This window comes from Onychostoma macrolepis, chromosome 16 (genome assembly GCF_012432095.1).
Source record: "Onychostoma macrolepis isolate SWU-2019 chromosome 16, ASM1243209v1, whole genome shotgun sequence".
In the NCBI taxonomy this organism is placed as follows: domain Eukaryota; kingdom Metazoa; phylum Chordata; class Actinopteri; order Cypriniformes; family Cyprinidae; genus Onychostoma; species Onychostoma macrolepis.
In genome coordinates this window covers 8,734,955-8,753,280 of record NC_081170.1, presented here as the reverse complement: position 1 = coordinate 8,753,280, position 18,326 = coordinate 8,734,955, and the positions used below count along the sequence as shown (strand labels likewise).

The 18,326-nt window shown below is 36.6% G+C and overlaps 1 protein-coding gene across 1 annotated transcript in view; it reads left to right on the top strand.

Moving 5' to 3' along the window:
* nagpa (N-acetylglucosamine-1-phosphodiester alpha-N-acetylglucosaminidase) overlaps positions 1 to 18,326 on the top strand; it is a 21,730-nt gene extending 3,404 nt beyond the window's left edge. The window contains exons 3-11 of the mRNA XM_058746561.1: positions 160 to 299; positions 477 to 585; positions 4,631 to 4,759; positions 4,845 to 5,044; positions 5,772 to 5,819; positions 6,319 to 6,447; positions 7,533 to 7,664; positions 11,154 to 11,235; positions 14,022 to 18,326. Coding sequence (XP_058602544.1) covers positions 160 to 299; positions 477 to 585; positions 4,631 to 4,759; positions 4,845 to 5,044; positions 5,772 to 5,819; positions 6,319 to 6,447; positions 7,533 to 7,664; positions 11,154 to 11,235; positions 14,022 to 14,247 — 1,195 coding nt within the window. The 3' untranslated portion in view covers positions 14,248 to 18,326. The remainder of the gene's footprint in view (positions 1 to 159; positions 300 to 476; positions 586 to 4,630; positions 4,760 to 4,844; positions 5,045 to 5,771; positions 5,820 to 6,318; positions 6,448 to 7,532; positions 7,665 to 11,153; positions 11,236 to 14,021) is intronic.

Below are 18,326 nucleotides of genomic sequence, written 5' to 3'. Positions count from 1 at the left end.
TGCATGAACACAGGAAAGAAAATTGTGCCTAAAACATATTTCAAAGTGAAAAACTCTTTATGTGGTTTGAATGTACAGCCTTTCAGTTACCAGCCTAGATCTTTAACTATTAGGCTACGCCATCCTGTCTTGATCTGTCTCACTTGTGCATTTTCTTAGGTACCTGTCTGAGGATGACATCCTGGATCAGGTAAACCCCTTCGTGCAGTTGATCAGTGGGGTGGTGTGGCTGCTGAGAAATGGTGAGATCTACATCAGTGAGAGCATCCAGGCAGAATGTGATGAAACACAGAAGACCGGTAAGATTAGACAAGATTCTGTCTGAAGTGTGAGCATATAATAAGACTCCCTATTCCCTAAAATTCTTCCTTATATCAGAAAAACTGTATTTTCAACAATAGTTCAGTCTTTTCAAACATTTGTGCTCAAAGATTGTAATATAAGATTCAATAGGTTATTGATCTTTTATGCTGCAGGAAAATTCCAGTACTTTGTTGACGTAATATCTGCTCGTACGGCGGTGGGTCACGATGCAGAGGGCAAACTCATCCTCTTCCACGTCGATGGTCAGACGGGTGTAAGAGGGTGAGAATGGACTTTGAACCTGAGCCGATCTCAGCTGTTTATCACTGTAAACATTGATTCCTCCCCTTCTGTCTGTCTGTCTGTGCATGCTACAACACTAAATAACCCAAAATGAACCTTGCTCAAGAAGACAACACAGAAGCAGAATGTTTTTTTCCTTTCCTTTTTTCCATGTAATGTTACTTAAGGTTTCTTGCAACAAATCGTCATAATATACAGTAAGATTCAAAGGGTTGGGGTCAGTAATTTTATTTTTATTTTTTTAAGAATTTAACTTTTTTTTTTCTCCAGTAAAGATATATTCAATTGACTGACATTAAAGACATTTATAATGTTGCAAAAGATTTCAATTTCAAATAAATGCTGTTCTTAAGAACATTTTTTTTTCATCAATGAATCCTGAAGAAAAATATATCATGGATTCCACAAAAATATTAAGCAGCACAACTGTTTTCAACATTGATATTACTTGGGCAGCAAATCAGCATGTTAGAATGATGAATAGAAATAATTAATAATGATATTTTACAATATTAATGTTATTACGTTAGAAAAATATTTAAAAAGAAAAGGAAAAATCTTGTCACTCTGGCCCTTAATTAAACCCACTTAAAAATTCCCTTGAAATTAAACATGCATAAGATTGTAAGGTCCACGAATTTGGTCCAAGGACGGTATTGTAGGAAACTTTTTCCTCGTTGAACCAGAGACCAGGAGACATCGGGATGTCTTTCATACAGAAGTTACTCTTTATTGAGAACTCGCTGTGCGTTGCTGCAGTCATCCAAGTCTAACTAAAGCAATGATACATTGTAGTTTATAGTGTTGTCAAAAGACCCGGTACTTCGGTACCAAGTCGGTACTAAAGAAATGAAAACGTCACGGTACCAGGTTTTTTGAAGTACCGGTGGTACCGAGTACCCGTTCGACCCGGTTCTTGGCGTGTGATTTCCGCGATGCAGAAAACGCGGACGGAATCTCGGAATCCAGTTATAAAAACGGAATTTACAGTTTAACGCGGAATGTCACGGAATTTGTCAAAGTAGGTCATTACACTTAGATCAAATCGCGATATGGACCAGTATCTGCAAATATTAAGCCGCAAAAGTCGATTCAAATGTGAATCCTGTATGTTCTGCGAGTCTCTGTGTGAATGAATGAACGGCAGAGACCCGCGGTTTTGTTTACTATACACTGAAGCGCCAGTGACACTCGCAGTGATTTCAGCATCTGCCGTCTCAGTGAGGAAATAAATACATAAACAACATCTCCAGAACTGCTCTGAGAGTCACCTCACGAGCATTTTACCGTTTCATTGAGTAAAACCAGCGTCAATTTAAATGTATTCACGGCAACCCGTCAAAATAAAAGTCCGGTTTAACTAAAGACTTTGTACCATTAGGCTACTATTATTTAGTAGAATGTATGTGATAGGCTACTGCTACTACTGTTGAAAAAATTAATAAAACTTTATTTTTTAAGAAATAATCACTCAATATTTCTTCCATGTTTTAGTTTTAATTTTAATAGTAGCCTAAATCCCCTTTATTTACCAAAAAAAAAAAAGTTTAAATTTCATTAATTAAAAGACAAATTAAATTTGGGTGAAATTTGTTTACTGTTTTTCATACTTTTATTACTTGCGGAAAAACTTGAAACACAATTTTAAATAAGTATAAAGAATGGCATTGATTTTTATACATTTTATTTTTGTTTGACTTTATTAATTTAAAAAAAATTGTGTTTTTTAATTAGCATGTTTTTGTGTTTTGCTTTGGTACCGAAATTGGTACCGAGAACCGTGGATTTTCACTGGTATCGGTACCGAATACAAAAATTTTGGTACCGTGACATCCCTAGTAGTTTATATACATTTAGGGGGCAGTGCTTAGGAATGGAAACAAAGCACCTGGGTGACGACCTTAAACAAAGCATGCAAATGAAGTATTCAGGGATAGCAACCTGCCCCATTTAACCACTCCTAATCCAATCAGCATAACTGCCCAAAGATTGGGACAGGGGCACCAATAGCCATTACAAACAAAAGGTGAGAGTCTCCGTCATCTGGCTCATTTGACTTACAATATGAGAACAGGAACCTCATGCAGGAACCTCTTGCTACAAACTTTGTATAACAGAATCGTTCATCTGATGTCATCATCTTCACCATAAATGCTAAAAACGATGTATATAACTTCTTCAGTTTATATACTGTTACATTGGAACCTAGATTTAACATTTTATAAATTTGTAATCAACAGTATCCAATCGTGGATGAAGGTTTCCTGAGTGTTTGGTCTTTTCAGCGCGCAAAGTTATTAAATTTAGGTTAACTTCAAATCTGACTCCATTTTATTAACTAATCTGACTCCATTTTATTATGACCTCTAATTTAGATTGAAATGCCAATTAATTATTTGTTCATTTCTAATTATTATTATTTTTATTATGACATTTGATTATTCTAGTCAACTCTTTACCATTATTGTACTCGTTCATTCGGGTGCTCATGACGCTCAAAGATATCGCTTCAGCTGTTAGCCGATCTTATGGTCACATTCTCATCAGTCTTGGTTATTAGACAGAGGTAATTGGCTAATACTTTAGACGGCCGCTCCTATGCTTGCTCATTCTAAAAGTACCTTTAATTAGCCCTCATAGATTTGTACACACTTGAATAAAGCAACACTATTTCTAGTCAGAGGTCACGACCACTACTACAGATATAAGCCGACCAACATTACTTTCCCTGGTAGTAGCTTTAGTATGGTCATGCCATGGTTACCCCATGTACACTTAGCTAGAATAATATTACAATAAACAGAGGTTAGGCACACCCTATTTAGGTTGGTCGAACAACATCCAGTTGACCTAAACGGAAATTCCTTATAAGCCCTTACAATGTAAGTACACTTGAACTAATACCAAGTGTTAGCCGGATCTCTAAAGATACAGTTGGTGTGCCCTATGCTCCATCTCAACTGAATCTTAGTCCGTTACTAACCTGACGCAGGAAATGCAGTAACAAGGATACAACGTAATCTACTAGAGTCAATAATTACAGAGTAAATCAGAATTAAAATCAAATGTAACAATTTATTATCAGTCAAGTAAATATGTATTATACCAATTATACAACCAATTCAAAGATATCAAATCAATACAAGACATCAAAATCTCAAAGATGAATCTAAAAGTAAGATGCATACCTGACTTACAATATATAATACATAATATGAAGTGTGCGAACACACTCCATATCACAGGCTCATTCCGGCTACAGAAGGCCCTGATCCTTTTGCAACATTTCCTTAAGTACCTCAGACCAAGACCAACATCCCCCGACATGGAGACAGGAACTAACAATTAGAATTTGCATTGACCGAGTTAACACCTTTTGGAACAGAGGGTAATTTGCATGAAAGACACTGGGAACTGACCCACCCTCTACAGTGTGCAAAATATCTCTAAACTCTTAGGATCTGTATTACCTTTTAGTTTACTTCTTATAAGAATGAGACCATTGTACCAGTTGCCCTGAGGCAATTCAAATGATACCAAACATGACTGTAAATATCACTTGCATTAATGTAGAACATTACAATCTACTATTGACCATTTTGAGCAGACTGAGTAGAAGGAAGGATGGGTGAAGGGATTTAAGAAGAAACAAATGGAAGTTTCCTGCACCTCCACTCTGTGGGGTGTCTCGAAGATGCCTGTGCATGTTTGTACAGTCTGTTTCTCAGGAGATCAAAGTATCTGAGGTTCTTTCATCATTAAAGATTTATATATAAATTACCTTTATTATGGTTGGCTAATTTGCATAGTGGTTATGTTTGTGTTCTCATGGTTGTGACATCTGATTTCTGAATTACCCATTTTTGCAGCTTACTTTTCAAAAGTTTCCGCTTATTTTTAAAACCTTTATTTAAACCACAGTGGGCCATCTAAATCCAAAAACATACTAGTGCATACCAGAAGTTCGGGTACAGTTTAGTTCAGTTTATTTTTACACGTGTTTAGTAAACTGCTGTCTTTGCAGAATGAACCTCTGGCAAGTGGCAAAGTTTTTGAAGGAACAGAATGTCATTAACGCCATCAATCTGGATGGAGGCGGCTCGGCCACTTATATCCTCAACGGATCTCTGGCCAACTACCCTTCAGACCACTGGTGTGTAAATGCAAAACTACACATTTGTAAACAACAGTGTGCTGAGTTTGGTTATTTTATCACAACATTTTCACCTAAATTCCAGCAAACCTCCGAAGTGGCGCTGCCCACGGGTGGTATCCACTGTGCTGTGTGTTCATGAGAGGCTGTGCCAGCCGGAGGACTGCAGCGGACATGGGCACTGTGTGGAGGGCCAGTGCGTGTGCCAGCAGGGCTGGAGAGGCCCAGGATGTGCCAGTCTCACATGCCAGAATGAATGTGGAGAGCATGGAATCTGCACTGAGAGTGAGTCACTCTCTCATACACTCCTTTATATCACAAAAGGACATTATGGTCACACTTTCCTTGAAGCTTTTTTAATGCATTAATTGAGCCTTGTAATGCACGCTATAATGCATTGTATGATCTCATTCATAATTCTAACCACAGTTATAATGCATTACACATCTATACATTGATACACCTTGAGAAAACATAATGCATTAATCCTTATATTATAATAAGTATTATTCATCATAACATTCATTATGTCTACTTATCTAAAAACATGACTGGATACATGAAGTAGCCACATAACTTGTATTAATTAAGTTTAATTGAAAAAAAACACATGACAAACAATCAATTTCAGATGTAACAAGTAATCTGCAAATATTATAGGCTAATGCATTTTAACTTTGGTTACAGTTATTTATGTGAATATATATATATATATATATATATATATATATATAAGCATTACGATGAATGCCTTTCTAATAATTTATATATAAAGGCTAGTGTAAAATAAAGTGGTACCAACATTTGACATTGATTTGTACAAGACATGTAGCTTAAACGGCATCCGTTACATTACATTAAATTTATTGCTAAAAACTTACAGATTGTTTGTAGTTAATGAATGTTTTTAACAGAGAAAATGATCTTGCATTTAAGGTAGTATTTAAAGTTTTTGTTTTTTTAACTACAATTTTCTCTTTATTTTTCCTTTCTTATCCCTCTCTCTGAACAGATGGATGTGTGTGCGATGCTGGATGGATGGGTTTAAACTGTAGCCAAGGTAAGGGCAAAATCAGCTTGGCTGTCATACAGATTCCGACTTAAAGGGATAGTTCACCCAAAAATGAAAATTCTGTCATCATTTACTCACCCTCAAGTAGTTCCAAACCTGTATGAATGTCTTTGTCCTGTTGAACACAAAGGAAGATATTCTGAAGAATGTGGGAAACAGAGCAGTTCTGGGACACCATTGACTTCCATGGTATTTTTTTTTCCTACTATGGAAGTCAATGGTGCCCCAAAACAGCCTGGTTACAAACTTTCTTCAAAATATCTTCCTTTGTGTTCGGCAGAACAAAGACATTCATACAGGTTTGGAACTACTTGAGGGTGAGTAAATGATGACAGAATTTTCATTTTTGGGTGAACTATCCCTTTAACTATCAAATAAAGATCTGAATGGCTAAGAGTTTATTAAAGTCAGCAGTGGTCATTTTAACTATTTTAAACCAATACGCTTATACTTCTACAGTGAATAACATCTGTCTGTATCCTCACAGCATGTGCAGCAGGTTTCTATGGCGATGACTGCAATCAAACATGTGCATGTGCAAACGGAGGCTCATGTGATTCTGTTCACGGACGGTGCACCTGTCCTGCTGGTTTCCATGGAGATTCCTGCGAACAAGGTATGCAGTTTTTGATATTAACAGATGCACATTTGATAAATCTATTTAACATGTAGTTGGGTGAATGTGTTGCCTACCAAGAAGGTATTGAAAAGAAGTAAGAGATATATTTCCAGACATATGTTTAAAAAATGATTATCATAAAAAAAAAAAAAGCTTATGTCATAAAACATGTATATAAATACTTTGGATGAAAGTATCAGTTGAATGTAAATTTAATTACTTTTACAGCAATGATTTGTCTGATCTGAAAAACTGTTCATTGGCAGGAACTTAACCTGTTTAATCCCAAATTTTTCCCAGACATGAAAATATCCAAATGATGTGTCATTAGTAATCCTTTGAAATAATCAATAATAGTTTTTGAAAATCTTTTGGAAAAGTGTGTTTATTTTGTTTTATGGTCGGTCACAATTGTGAATACATTTTTATGTATTCCTACATGCACTGTATTATCCCACCGGTCACTATTGGTGCTATCTACATATTTACTCATTCAATGACAACACTCAACAAATAATTGTTAGTTCATATATTAATGCTGTACACCTTAAAGATAACATACCAAAAATCTTGGTCATATCTTTACTAGCCTTTTGTTTTGGAGCTTTGATACAGGCAGCCATCATCTTTTCATGGTGCAGACAGGAAGTAAACAGCTCTGGTCATGTGGCAATTTGTACTATCCATGCGGCACTGCACATATTTAATTGAGACTCTTTATTTTTTCCATATTTGCAGGAAATGCACTAAAACACCAGTCAGTAAAATTTTTAGAGCTTTATAAATGAAAACCTTCTTTTGTGACCGGTGGAATTAAATGGTTAATATCAACAAAATACTTGACTAACACTCTTCATTGAGTCCAATAGTTTGACATTAGCACAAAACTTAACACGTACTCAAATAAGCGCAAAAAATAATTAACACACACAAATATTAAGTGAAATTTTCAGAACTTAAAACATATTTTTAAGCAACCTTTCTTTCTTGCAATGCCTTCTAGAATTGCCTTAAGTAATGCATGCAATGCTGCTTTAGAATAGATTATCTTAACTGTGTTTCTGCTCTCTTTGTCGTCCCAGAGTGCCCTCTTGGATTCTACGGGCTGAACTGCAAGCAGCCATGCCAATGCCACCACATGTGCCCATGTGATGCTGCCACAGGAAGCTGCAACACCACATACCAAGGAGAGAGAAACATCAGCCTGCACAGAGGTGCGGTACAGCCCCTATTAGCACTCACACGACATGTAAACAACACATTCCCCGTGTGACGTCTTTATAGATCAGTTTAATGTTCACACTTTCTCAGCACATAACTCTCTCTGCTTATAGCTTCGGCCATCAGCATTCCTCATTGTCCTTCTATATGTGTGCGTATGCTAGTGTCTGTCCACACTTCTCTACTGTAAAACATGGCACGCAAGTTGGCTGAAATACGAGCCTTAACATATCTCAATTTCTCACCAGCCTTTTTCCACTTAACTTTGGGCTGATTTAGTTGGAAATGTTTTTACTAGGACTGTTCATTTAACCCATCCATTTAGGACAATTATTTATTTTAAAAAAATCAAATAAGCTTAATAATGCAAATGCCATAACAATGTTCCTACAATCTGAAAAGTTAAGCCTGAAAAAAATATAGTGGCAATTGTGATATGTCATTGCCAGTATAATTTTTATAACATAATATAATTGGCAATATAATTGTTTGAATAAATTCCGTGATGATAATTATTTCTACAATCTGAAAAACTCAAGCTTGAAAAAATTGGCAGTACTGCCAATATAATTATTTATAACATTATATAATTGGCAATATATTTTTTATTGTAACATTTTTTTTTAGGCTTGAGTTTTCCAGGTTATATTTGTATTTTGGAACGTGTATATAGGAACATATATACACACACACACACACACACAGAGTCACATTTTGTCTTTTTTTTATTTTATTTTATTTTTACTTATAATCATTCAGGGGTTTTTAAAATTTAATAAGCAGTTATTTCCAGTTAATTTGATTAATTTATCAGCATATCAAGTATTTATATTTATTAAAAATATAATGGATTGACAGCCAAAGTATCTCTTTCTATATCTATATTTCCATTTCGCTCTCTTCTTTGCTCATTCACCATCACATGATTGCAACCTCTCTACTCAAACTTGCACACACACATCCTCAAACAGTCTGTGATAAACAAAGCTGCCGGGTGTTTGCGGAGGGAATGTTGAGAAAAGAGACCTCGCAGAATCAGTCTAACCAGCAGCCCCTCGTGTTACTAATGACCTCTGCCACAGAGAAGCTATTTGTGTCAAGACCAAAAAAAAACTCTATCCCAACTCTCTGACCTCTGTCATTTAACGTAAGAAGATGCATTCTCAGACTTCCCTACAGAGAAATAATAAACCCCAAACCCCTGTTCTGTGGAGTTCAGGAACAGGCCATTCGTTGACACTGCGGACTCATTACGATCCCATCTGCTGTGCACGTGGACAGCTTTCTGCTTGTCTTTCCCTGTCTTCTAGGTGATAGCTTGTCTATTATTTGCTCCATGTGAAGGATTTGATATCCAGTTGAATCTGTCCTTGATGTAAAAAATGTTGCACTACGAAAACATTCTGTAATTTTCTGGACTCCAAAATGTCAAACCGAAAAAGACAGGGTTTTTTTGGAATTTGGAACTGCAAAAAGGACTCTATATTTTTAGCAAGGTCCCTGATCTTTGCAATCTTGCACAATCTAACATTGGCTTTCCAAAATCTGTAACTGAATAATGGGACAGCGCAAGCTGTATTCGACCCGTAAAAGCTACGTTCTAATTGTTTTTGTGCAAAAAGCTTGACTAATATTATAACTGAACTTTAAGGGAAAAAAGAAAAACGATATTTGACACATCTTAATACTTTCTTGATCTTAAATAATATTATATATTAAAAGTCAGTATCCATTATGAATTATTAAGGTGTGGTCATATTTGGCCAGAATTGCGATACAGATAAAACTTCAAAAGGCTATGATTTTATTAAATAAACATGGACGTTTCAAAGTCCGGTGCTAAGCTGCTTTGTGTACTGCCGTTACCGGGGAAACTGTTCCGAAAGTGCCTCTTGCTGGCAGAAAATTAATGTGCATTTTCAATAAGGCTGTTGTTGTGAGTAGGGTATTCCTGTAATACCGGATGCTGCAGTTTCAGGACTGCATTTCTAGGACCTTATAGTTGTTGTTTTTGTTGTTGTTGTTTGTTTTTTTATTAATTTATTTTTTTATATATGTATGCATGTATTAGTGGCTCATACTATTTTATAGCACTTGACATTCAATTCTGTATATTATTATTTTAAAGGAATTATGTAGTTGTTTAATTGTATACACTTAATTATTGTCCTAACCAACTCCTAACCCTAAACATGTACGCCTAAAATATGTAACCTAATTTATTTCAATATATTCTATATATATTCTGGTTTTAAATTCTGTTTTCTTGGAAAGAAAGACTTGTGTATGTGCGAGAATCAGTTCATTAGCCGCAATACTTCACGTCTGATGTGTGACCCACTTAAAGTGCAGAAAAAGGTAAAAACGATTGCGGTACAAATTAGTGTGATTATTAGTACTTTGATAAATGTAAAATAATTTGAATACAAATACTAATTTACAACATCCAGCAGCACAATGAACTGTTTTGCACAGCTAAATAGGCTAAATGGAGATTGCTGACACCCTCTCGAACACTCAAGTTCACACGAGTCCTTACATTAAAAATAAAATGGAAAGATAAAATTAATAAAACTTAATTAATAGTTTCCATGGATCTAATCTTTGCATATGTTTGTTTGATGTTTTCAATCAGGTCTCCTCTGTTGGAATAGAATCGGCTAGATGGCACTGTCCCAAAAAATAGGGTCCTACAATTGCGGTCCTTGAACTGCAGTCTCCAGTATTGCAGGAACATTGGGTTGTTTTTGTTCAGACCAATGCGAAAATCGACCCATATTTTTACCCTGCAAACACACAGCGCTGTAAATGTGAACTGGTGGATCGATAAGAAGATAATTCATTATAAAAATCTAAACAGTAAAATGTGTTTTGTATGTTATTTAATTAATATAATAATTTATTGATAATTGTTTAAATTAATATAATAATTAATACTTTTGACTCATCCATTTTCTTAAAAATGCTTTAAAGGCTGAAATGTGAAGTGTATCATTTTATAAATCTTTTTGTTTTTGTGAAATCTTGTATCTGAACTGTAAATCATGCTTTTTACAGTCATTTTACAGTTTAATAGTTTACCATAGACGTTGCCCTACCCCGCTCATATGGTATTCATTTTATTTGTGCTGGTCTTAAAAAGTCTTAAATTTGAGCTTAAAAATCCTGCAGCAACCCTGCTTTATACAACACTACACTATTGACCATAGACGATGCTAATTTTTTGTCTGCAAATTTTTTTTTTTCTCAGAATTTTCACCAGTGTGGCTGCAGATTTACTCTACAGGCACATTTGGATGTTCATCAAAATTAAAAAAAAACATTATTTGATCGCAATAGACACAGAACTGATTTACCAACAAAACAACAGTTCATCTGAAGTTAGGAAAGCGGGGAAAGGAGAAATATGCCTGTAATGGAGGGTTGTTGTCCTAAAAAGGGATTTGATCCAAAAACATTGTTTTTTTCCCACAATCTTTCAGCTGGTCACTGCCTGGCTACCCAGATGTGGAGGGAATGGAGACAAGAGGAGGAAGCTCATGCTCCAAAACCCTATTTATCCGAGTAAGTGCTCCAAAACCCTCCAAACACACACACACACACACACACACACACACACACACCATAACAGCAGCCAACATTTCACCACTTCTTGAGACATGAGACAAAACATAACATTTTCCAACTTTTTATTACTAACTATGTGCCAGTACTGTCAGATACAAAAGTCATGTATACTTTCATGTAAAATACTTTTTATGAATATTTACAAGTATAGCATGCAATTACAATATAATTAATTTTGCATAGCAAATATGTATTAAATCCAGAGGCTGTTTTGTTTTTCTGGTGTTTCTAGTTGATAATCAGTCCTCCTCTAAATGAGAAAATGATTCTAAAAATTCAGAATAATTTCTTTATATTTTCTGAAATAGAGCTGATATGATTGACACAGAAAATATACTTTAAGACCATAACTCAGTATTTTATTAATACTAAAATATTAAATCAAAATAAAATTATATTTTTAATAATATATTCAATTATGTTATATTATATATATACACACACACACACACACAGTGGGTATGGAAAGTATTCAGACCCCCTTACATTTTTCACTCTTTGTTATATTGCAGCCATTTGCTAAAATCATTTAAGTTAATTTTTTTTCCTCAATGTACACACAGCACCCCATATTGACAGAACAACACAGAGTTGTTGACATTTTTGCAGATTTATTAAAAAAGAAAAACTGTAATATCACATGGTCCTAAGTATTCAGACCCTTTGCTCAGTATTTAGTAGAAGCACCCTTTTGATCTAATACAGCCATGAGTCTTTTTGGGAAAGATGCAACAAGTTTTTCACACCTGGATTTGGGGATCCTCTGCCATTCCTCCTTGCAGATCCTCTCCAGTTCTGTCAGGTTGGATGGTAAACGTGGGTGGACAGCCATTTTTAGGTCTCTCCAGAGATGCTCAATTGGGTTTAAGTCAGGGCTCTGGCTGGGCCATTCAAGAACAGTCACGGAGTTGTTGTGAAGCCACTCTTCGTTATTTTAGCTGTGTGCTTAGGGTCATTGTCTTGTTGGAAGGTAAACCTTGCCCAGTCTGAGGTCCTGAGCACTCTGGAGAAGGTTTTCGTCCAGGATATCCCTGTACTTGGCCGCATTCATCTTTCCCTCGATTGCAACCAGTCGTCCTGTCCCTGCAGCTGAAAAACACCCCACAGCATGATGCTGCCACCACCATGCTTCACTGTTGGGACTGTATTGGACAGGTGATGAGCAGTGCCTGGTTTTCTCCACACATACCGCTTAGAATTAAGGCCAAAGTTCTATCTTGGTCTCATCAGACCAGAGAATCTTATTTCTCACCATCTTGGAGTCCTCCATGCGGGCTTTCATGTGTCTTGCACTGAGGAGAGGCTTCCGTCGGGCCACTCTGCCATAAAGCCCCGACTGGTGGAGGGCTGCAGTGATGGTTGACTTTCTACAACTTTCTCCCATCTCCCGACTGCATCTCTGGAGCTCAGCCACAGTGATCTTTGGGTTCTTCTTTACCTCTCTCACCAAGGCTCTTCTCCCCGATAGCTCAGTTTGGCGGACGGCCAGCTCTAGGAAGGGTTCTGGTCGTCCCAAACGTCTTCCATTTAAGGATTATGGAGGCCACTGTGCTCTTAGGAACCTTAAGTGCAGCAGAAATTTTTTGTAACCTTGGCCAGATCTGTGCCTTGCCACAATTCTGTCTCTGAGCTCTTCAGGCAGTTCCTTTGACCTCATGATTCTCATTTGCTCTGACATGCACTGTGAGCTGTAAGGTCTTATATAGACAGGTGTGTGGCTTTCCTAATCAAGTCCAATCAGTATAATCAAACACAGCTGGACTCAAATGAAGGTGTAGAACCATCTCAAGGATGATCAGAAGAAATGGACAGCACCTGAGTTAAATATATGAGTGTCACAGCAAAGGGTCTGAATACTTAGGACCATGTGATATTTCAGTTTTTCTTTTTTAATAAATCTGCAAAAATGTCAACAATTCTGTGTTTTTCTGTCAATATGGGGTGCTGTGTGTACATTAATGAGGAAAAAAAATGAACTTAAATTATTTTAGCAAATGGCTGCAATTTAACAAAGAGTGAAAAATTTTAAGGGGGTCTGAATACTTTACATACCTACTGTGTGTGTGTGTGTGTATATATGTATATATAATATAAAAGAGAAATAATCTGTATTTTATATTATAAAAATATACATTAATATAGATGTTTTAATATGTGAAACACTGGATTGTGGACTCAGGAAAGGAGGTTTTGATAAAATAAATCAATCACAGTGGTACATTTGTGTTTAGAACATTCTAGTGATCAACTCTGGTTCATAGTGGAAATGTTGCTATTTTAAAAACGAAATGTCAGCTACAATTATAGGACATGTTTTCCTATGCCTTAAAGCCACAGTTTCCACAACATGAGAAAAGAAATCTGTTAGCCTATCTCAAACAACTTGTCATTTATACCATTCCCTATCTGAGTAACTTGTTTGAGTAACTTGATTATTACCATGGAAATTCACTCTGACAAATTCCAGGCCCTTGTTTAGCAGAACGTGCTTTCGGGACAAATCTGAACCAAGTTCCCCCGACTGTACTGGTAAACAACTCTGCGGCAGCAGAGTGGCACAGATGAATTTATTAGTCAGCTCGGCCTTTCACATGCAAGTAAGGGATTGTGCAGTGTTGCCTTGGTTGCAGTCAAGTGCTTTGTGGAGGCTGTGGGCAGCAGAGGTGGAGTCAGAGGTCAAAGTGCAACTCCTCACCCTGAGAGTGTTTTGTTTATGTGTGCAGACAAAGCTGGCTGGTTGTCTGCGCTATCCTGGCAACGTCGCTGCTGGCCAGCCTCGCCGGTAACCTTATCCAGACGTGCGGAAAATGCAAAGCGCGCGGGCAGAGGGCGGACTACTCCTACTTGCCACTGGGAGAGATCAACGGGTCCGTGGAGCGAAGAAAGGGGACGAAGTCTGGGAAAGGTCTTTTTCAGCGAGAAAACTCTGACTCGCAAGACTCATCATAACCGTGTTTCAAAATGTATGCACTTGTGCGGGTTCACGCCAATGTGTCATCCAGCAGAGAGTGAGCTAGATAGCCAGAACAAGCCCTCATTAGTCTGAGGATGAGTAAAGGGTTTGTTTGTTCATGCTGTGAATCGATGAGCTTTTGGAAGGGCCTCTTCGTCTTTGGACTGGGGTGCACAAATTGGCGCTGATGGACAACGAGATGGGCGTTAGCATCCCAACAGCTGTCTGCGCGGCTCAGTGCGTTTACATTCGCCCCTGCTGAGTCTGTAGACGCTAGTTCAACACATGCCAAGTGCCCTGATTGTGCAGTCCGACTGCATTTTGCACAGTTTCTTGTTTGTTTGGGTTTTTAGTACACTTTCATTGTAGCTGCTAGCAATGCAAGAACCGGTTTCTCAAGTGACATTACTCATAGTTTAAAATACTATTTCATTGACCGCAATGAAGACTTTTATTTTGGTCTTCAAATGAGAAGAGCAGCAATATCACCACTAAGCCTTTTTATTGACAGAATGGCCTAGTTGTTCCACCTGTTGCCATAGGAACAGACGAGTTTTGAACTATGAACTCTTTTTGCAGAATCCTTCCTGCAGGAACTTGCCAAACTGCTATTTTGAAACTGTTTTATTGAATGATTTATTTTTCCTCCTGTGGCTCTAGAGGTCATTCAGTTTATTTTGATTCCAGCCCTCAGCCCTTTTGTTTCGCCTTGCCAACTCCTGCCAGCCTTATCATGGTGCTGTTTTGTGTGTTGTCTTAGGCACTTAGAACCAGCCATAGAAACTCGATATGAAAAAAAAAACAAAAAAATCAAGGCCTGGATTGTTTTCACACTCTCTAGGAAAGCAAGAGAAGGACATTTCTTTTCAAAGTTGCTCTTTTTTTCTCTGTTCTAAAGCAGTGAATCTGGGCTTTGGGAAGAGGTTTGAGATGAAGTGTTTTGTCAGATTCTGTTTTAGCTCTGAAGCATGACAAATGTTATGGAAGAGGAACATTTACACAAGTCTGTAGTTCCTGTGTTGTTTCCTGTTCAGCATTCAAATAGATTTAGGCTTGTCTTGTTTTAAGAGTTTAAAAATTTCACAAGCAGACACGGAGACGTGTGGAAGGATGAATTTCATTAAAACTGTCAAAACATTCCAGATCATATTAAACCCCAGAATCAACTGAATAAATAATCACATTTTCCCCTTAAAAATGAATCCTATTTTGCACTCTAAACTTTATTTTTTTAACATTTTGTGATAGTATTTTAATGACAGCAATGCCCACTTTTCATCTGGAATGTATAATAATCTCTTATTTCTCATAACTATAACACATAAAAATATATCTGTTAAATTGTAAGTTATTTATATATCTTGATGGTACTTGTTCTTTCTTTAACATATGCTAATTTAAATAAAATACAGTAAAAGCAAAACACCTAGATACATGATGATAATGAGAATTTTGGGGAAATTAGCTTGTCATTAAAAATGACGTTATGAAGCACAAAAATATTTGAATAGACAACATTTTTCACACAAAATATCATTTCTTTTTGTTGTTGTTTTGAGGTGAAATTTAGCTTGTACATCTTTCCGCCCATAAAGTGATGTCTTTAGTTACAAAGTTACAGAAATATCATGTCATAAACAAAAGGGAAAGGTGTTTGTCAGCAGTGCGAAACATTTGACTGTTTATTAACTTCCACCTAGCTCACTGCCTGCTTTGCATATGTTCTTCACTGCAAGCGACCTCTATGCTGCTCGCCTTGTAAGTGTAAAGCAGACAGGGACAAAGACTTCAATCCAGGTTTCTGATGTAGTTTTTGATTTCAATCTAATCAAGCAGGCAGATGCCGCACAGGTTAGAGAGGGTACTTGTACATGATGCTAGTCAGAGCGTCTGAGGCTGCTGACACTCATTTTAAGTGAGTGATTCTGTTATGTTGCGTGTCCTTTTCTTAAACAATAGAAATTGCTATCAAAAGAATATGCATAATAAATAATGGTACATTTAGTTTGTTTGCACAATTGCTTGTGCGATTAAGGATTTGATTGATTGAAAGTTATGTTGGATCTCTCTAATTCAGATAGTCAGGTTGGCTTGATTTTGAGGTTAGTTACAGCCTAACCTGTGTGTTAATTACTTTCACCCGTTTATGTCCTTGCAGGATCATTGGTGGATAGCCTTTTGGATTTCAATGAATGTATGAAACAAAATGATTACAAAATAATATGAACAATGAGATTTTTCTATATGAAATGGCAATTATTTTTTTTACATTGCATATATGATTGTGCACAAAATGGCTGGTTTTCTGCTGAGCATCCTCCCAAAATACATTTACAGTCCAAATTTCTATTTTCCATCCACTGGATCAGTTAATAAAATTTGCCTTTAATGAACTCATTAGGTTATATAAAGATTGTTAATGTACTGCTTCATACTTGTCAGGCTGCTAATCAAATACACTGCTGTTTTATCTGTTTTGAGAATTGTGTTCAGAAACAGATGTGTCACAGAACATGAAGATGTGGATTTTATTGTGCTGTTAAATTTTTGTTAAAAAGTGGTTGTTCTGACTAGATCGTTTCAACAAAGAACATATTTTTGCTTTATCATGTTTCATTTAATTTTGTGCTGGTTTGTCAGTAATATTTAAATGCCATGCCAGTAGCATTGTTTGCCACTTTCTATTCCATTAAACTCCTTGCAATATGTTTGGAACATTATTCTTAACATAATGCAAATGAGAGACTCTCTTTGTCTTTTCAAAAGTTGTTAAATAGCATTGAGTCAATGGGTTACAAATCAGGTCACATTTAACAACAAACAAAATGACTAATAAAAGCCATTTGTGTGCTTTGTCATTGTTTTTCACGATTGTCTGGAATTTTCACTTTTTTTCCACTACATTACTCAAAACTCATCTGTTTGTCATATTTGCATCTGACCAGGTTAAAGATGGGGTCATCCCTCATCTAAACCATTTTATGTTGTATTCCTCTCAAGCTTCTTAACAACAGTAGAAGTGCAATACTGTACACCTTGAGGCATACTAGTGTGATTCAATGACAAAGTATCTTCCTCAATTTGACGTTTTAAAATTGTTCAGTGCTTTTCAGGCCTTAGCTTGATGCATCATGCTGTCACTTTTGTTACTACATGCTTTAAGGTGTTTTGTATGCAGAGAAATATTTAGAGAGGCACAAGATTCCTGCGACATTTTAACAGCAGTTTCTTTACGAGCCTCAACACTAATGCAGTCTCACACAACCACAAGACCTACAGGTTCTGACTGACAGGATGTCACGGCTGACAGCTCACTGACTCACACACACGCTCGTGCATCCACCTGCCTGTCTGTCATTTACACATGATGCAATCCTCTACCCAGATGTCACACTGTAAGCCTCTTTGCATCATCATCATCTGTACTCTCTCGATCACTCTCCACCCTAACAGTCACACATGTGCCTTAGGTGCTTTTAAGCTTCAGTCTGCCTTTTCATTTTCAACTTGATTTATATTAGATATTACTGAGGATTCTAATGTGTTGCAATGTGATTACAGATGGTATCAGACCAGTTTGCTTTCAAGTGAACTTTGTTTGGGGTCAAAAGCTTGACATTTGTGACCATGCACGTATGTTTACAATTACAAATGCATTCTAGATGATTTGTCCTTCAGGGTAGTGCTTTCTTGTAACATTTGTGACTATATGGATGTCTTTAGAACGTCAAATTGCTGTATCCTAAAAATTTAGATACAAATTTTAAGGCACACATTAAATTATGTACATTTTGAGTTCGGTTGATGTTCACAGGTGTAGCTCATAACATTTGACATGTCCAGAAAGTGCCCAAATCCAGTTTTCCATTTTAGTTTATTATTATTTGAAATGTAATCACTGTGATAGTATTTCTTGAAAATAAATGTACATTTTGGGGCCATTGCAAGTTTATGCAATGCGTTTGATTTTTAAGTCTGCTTTGTTTAACCTAAGTGTCAGGTAGTAAACCAGGTCGTTTCAGAGATCATGTCTGTGTATATAGTGCTTTTTGTGATTAAACTCTTCGTCATGCTC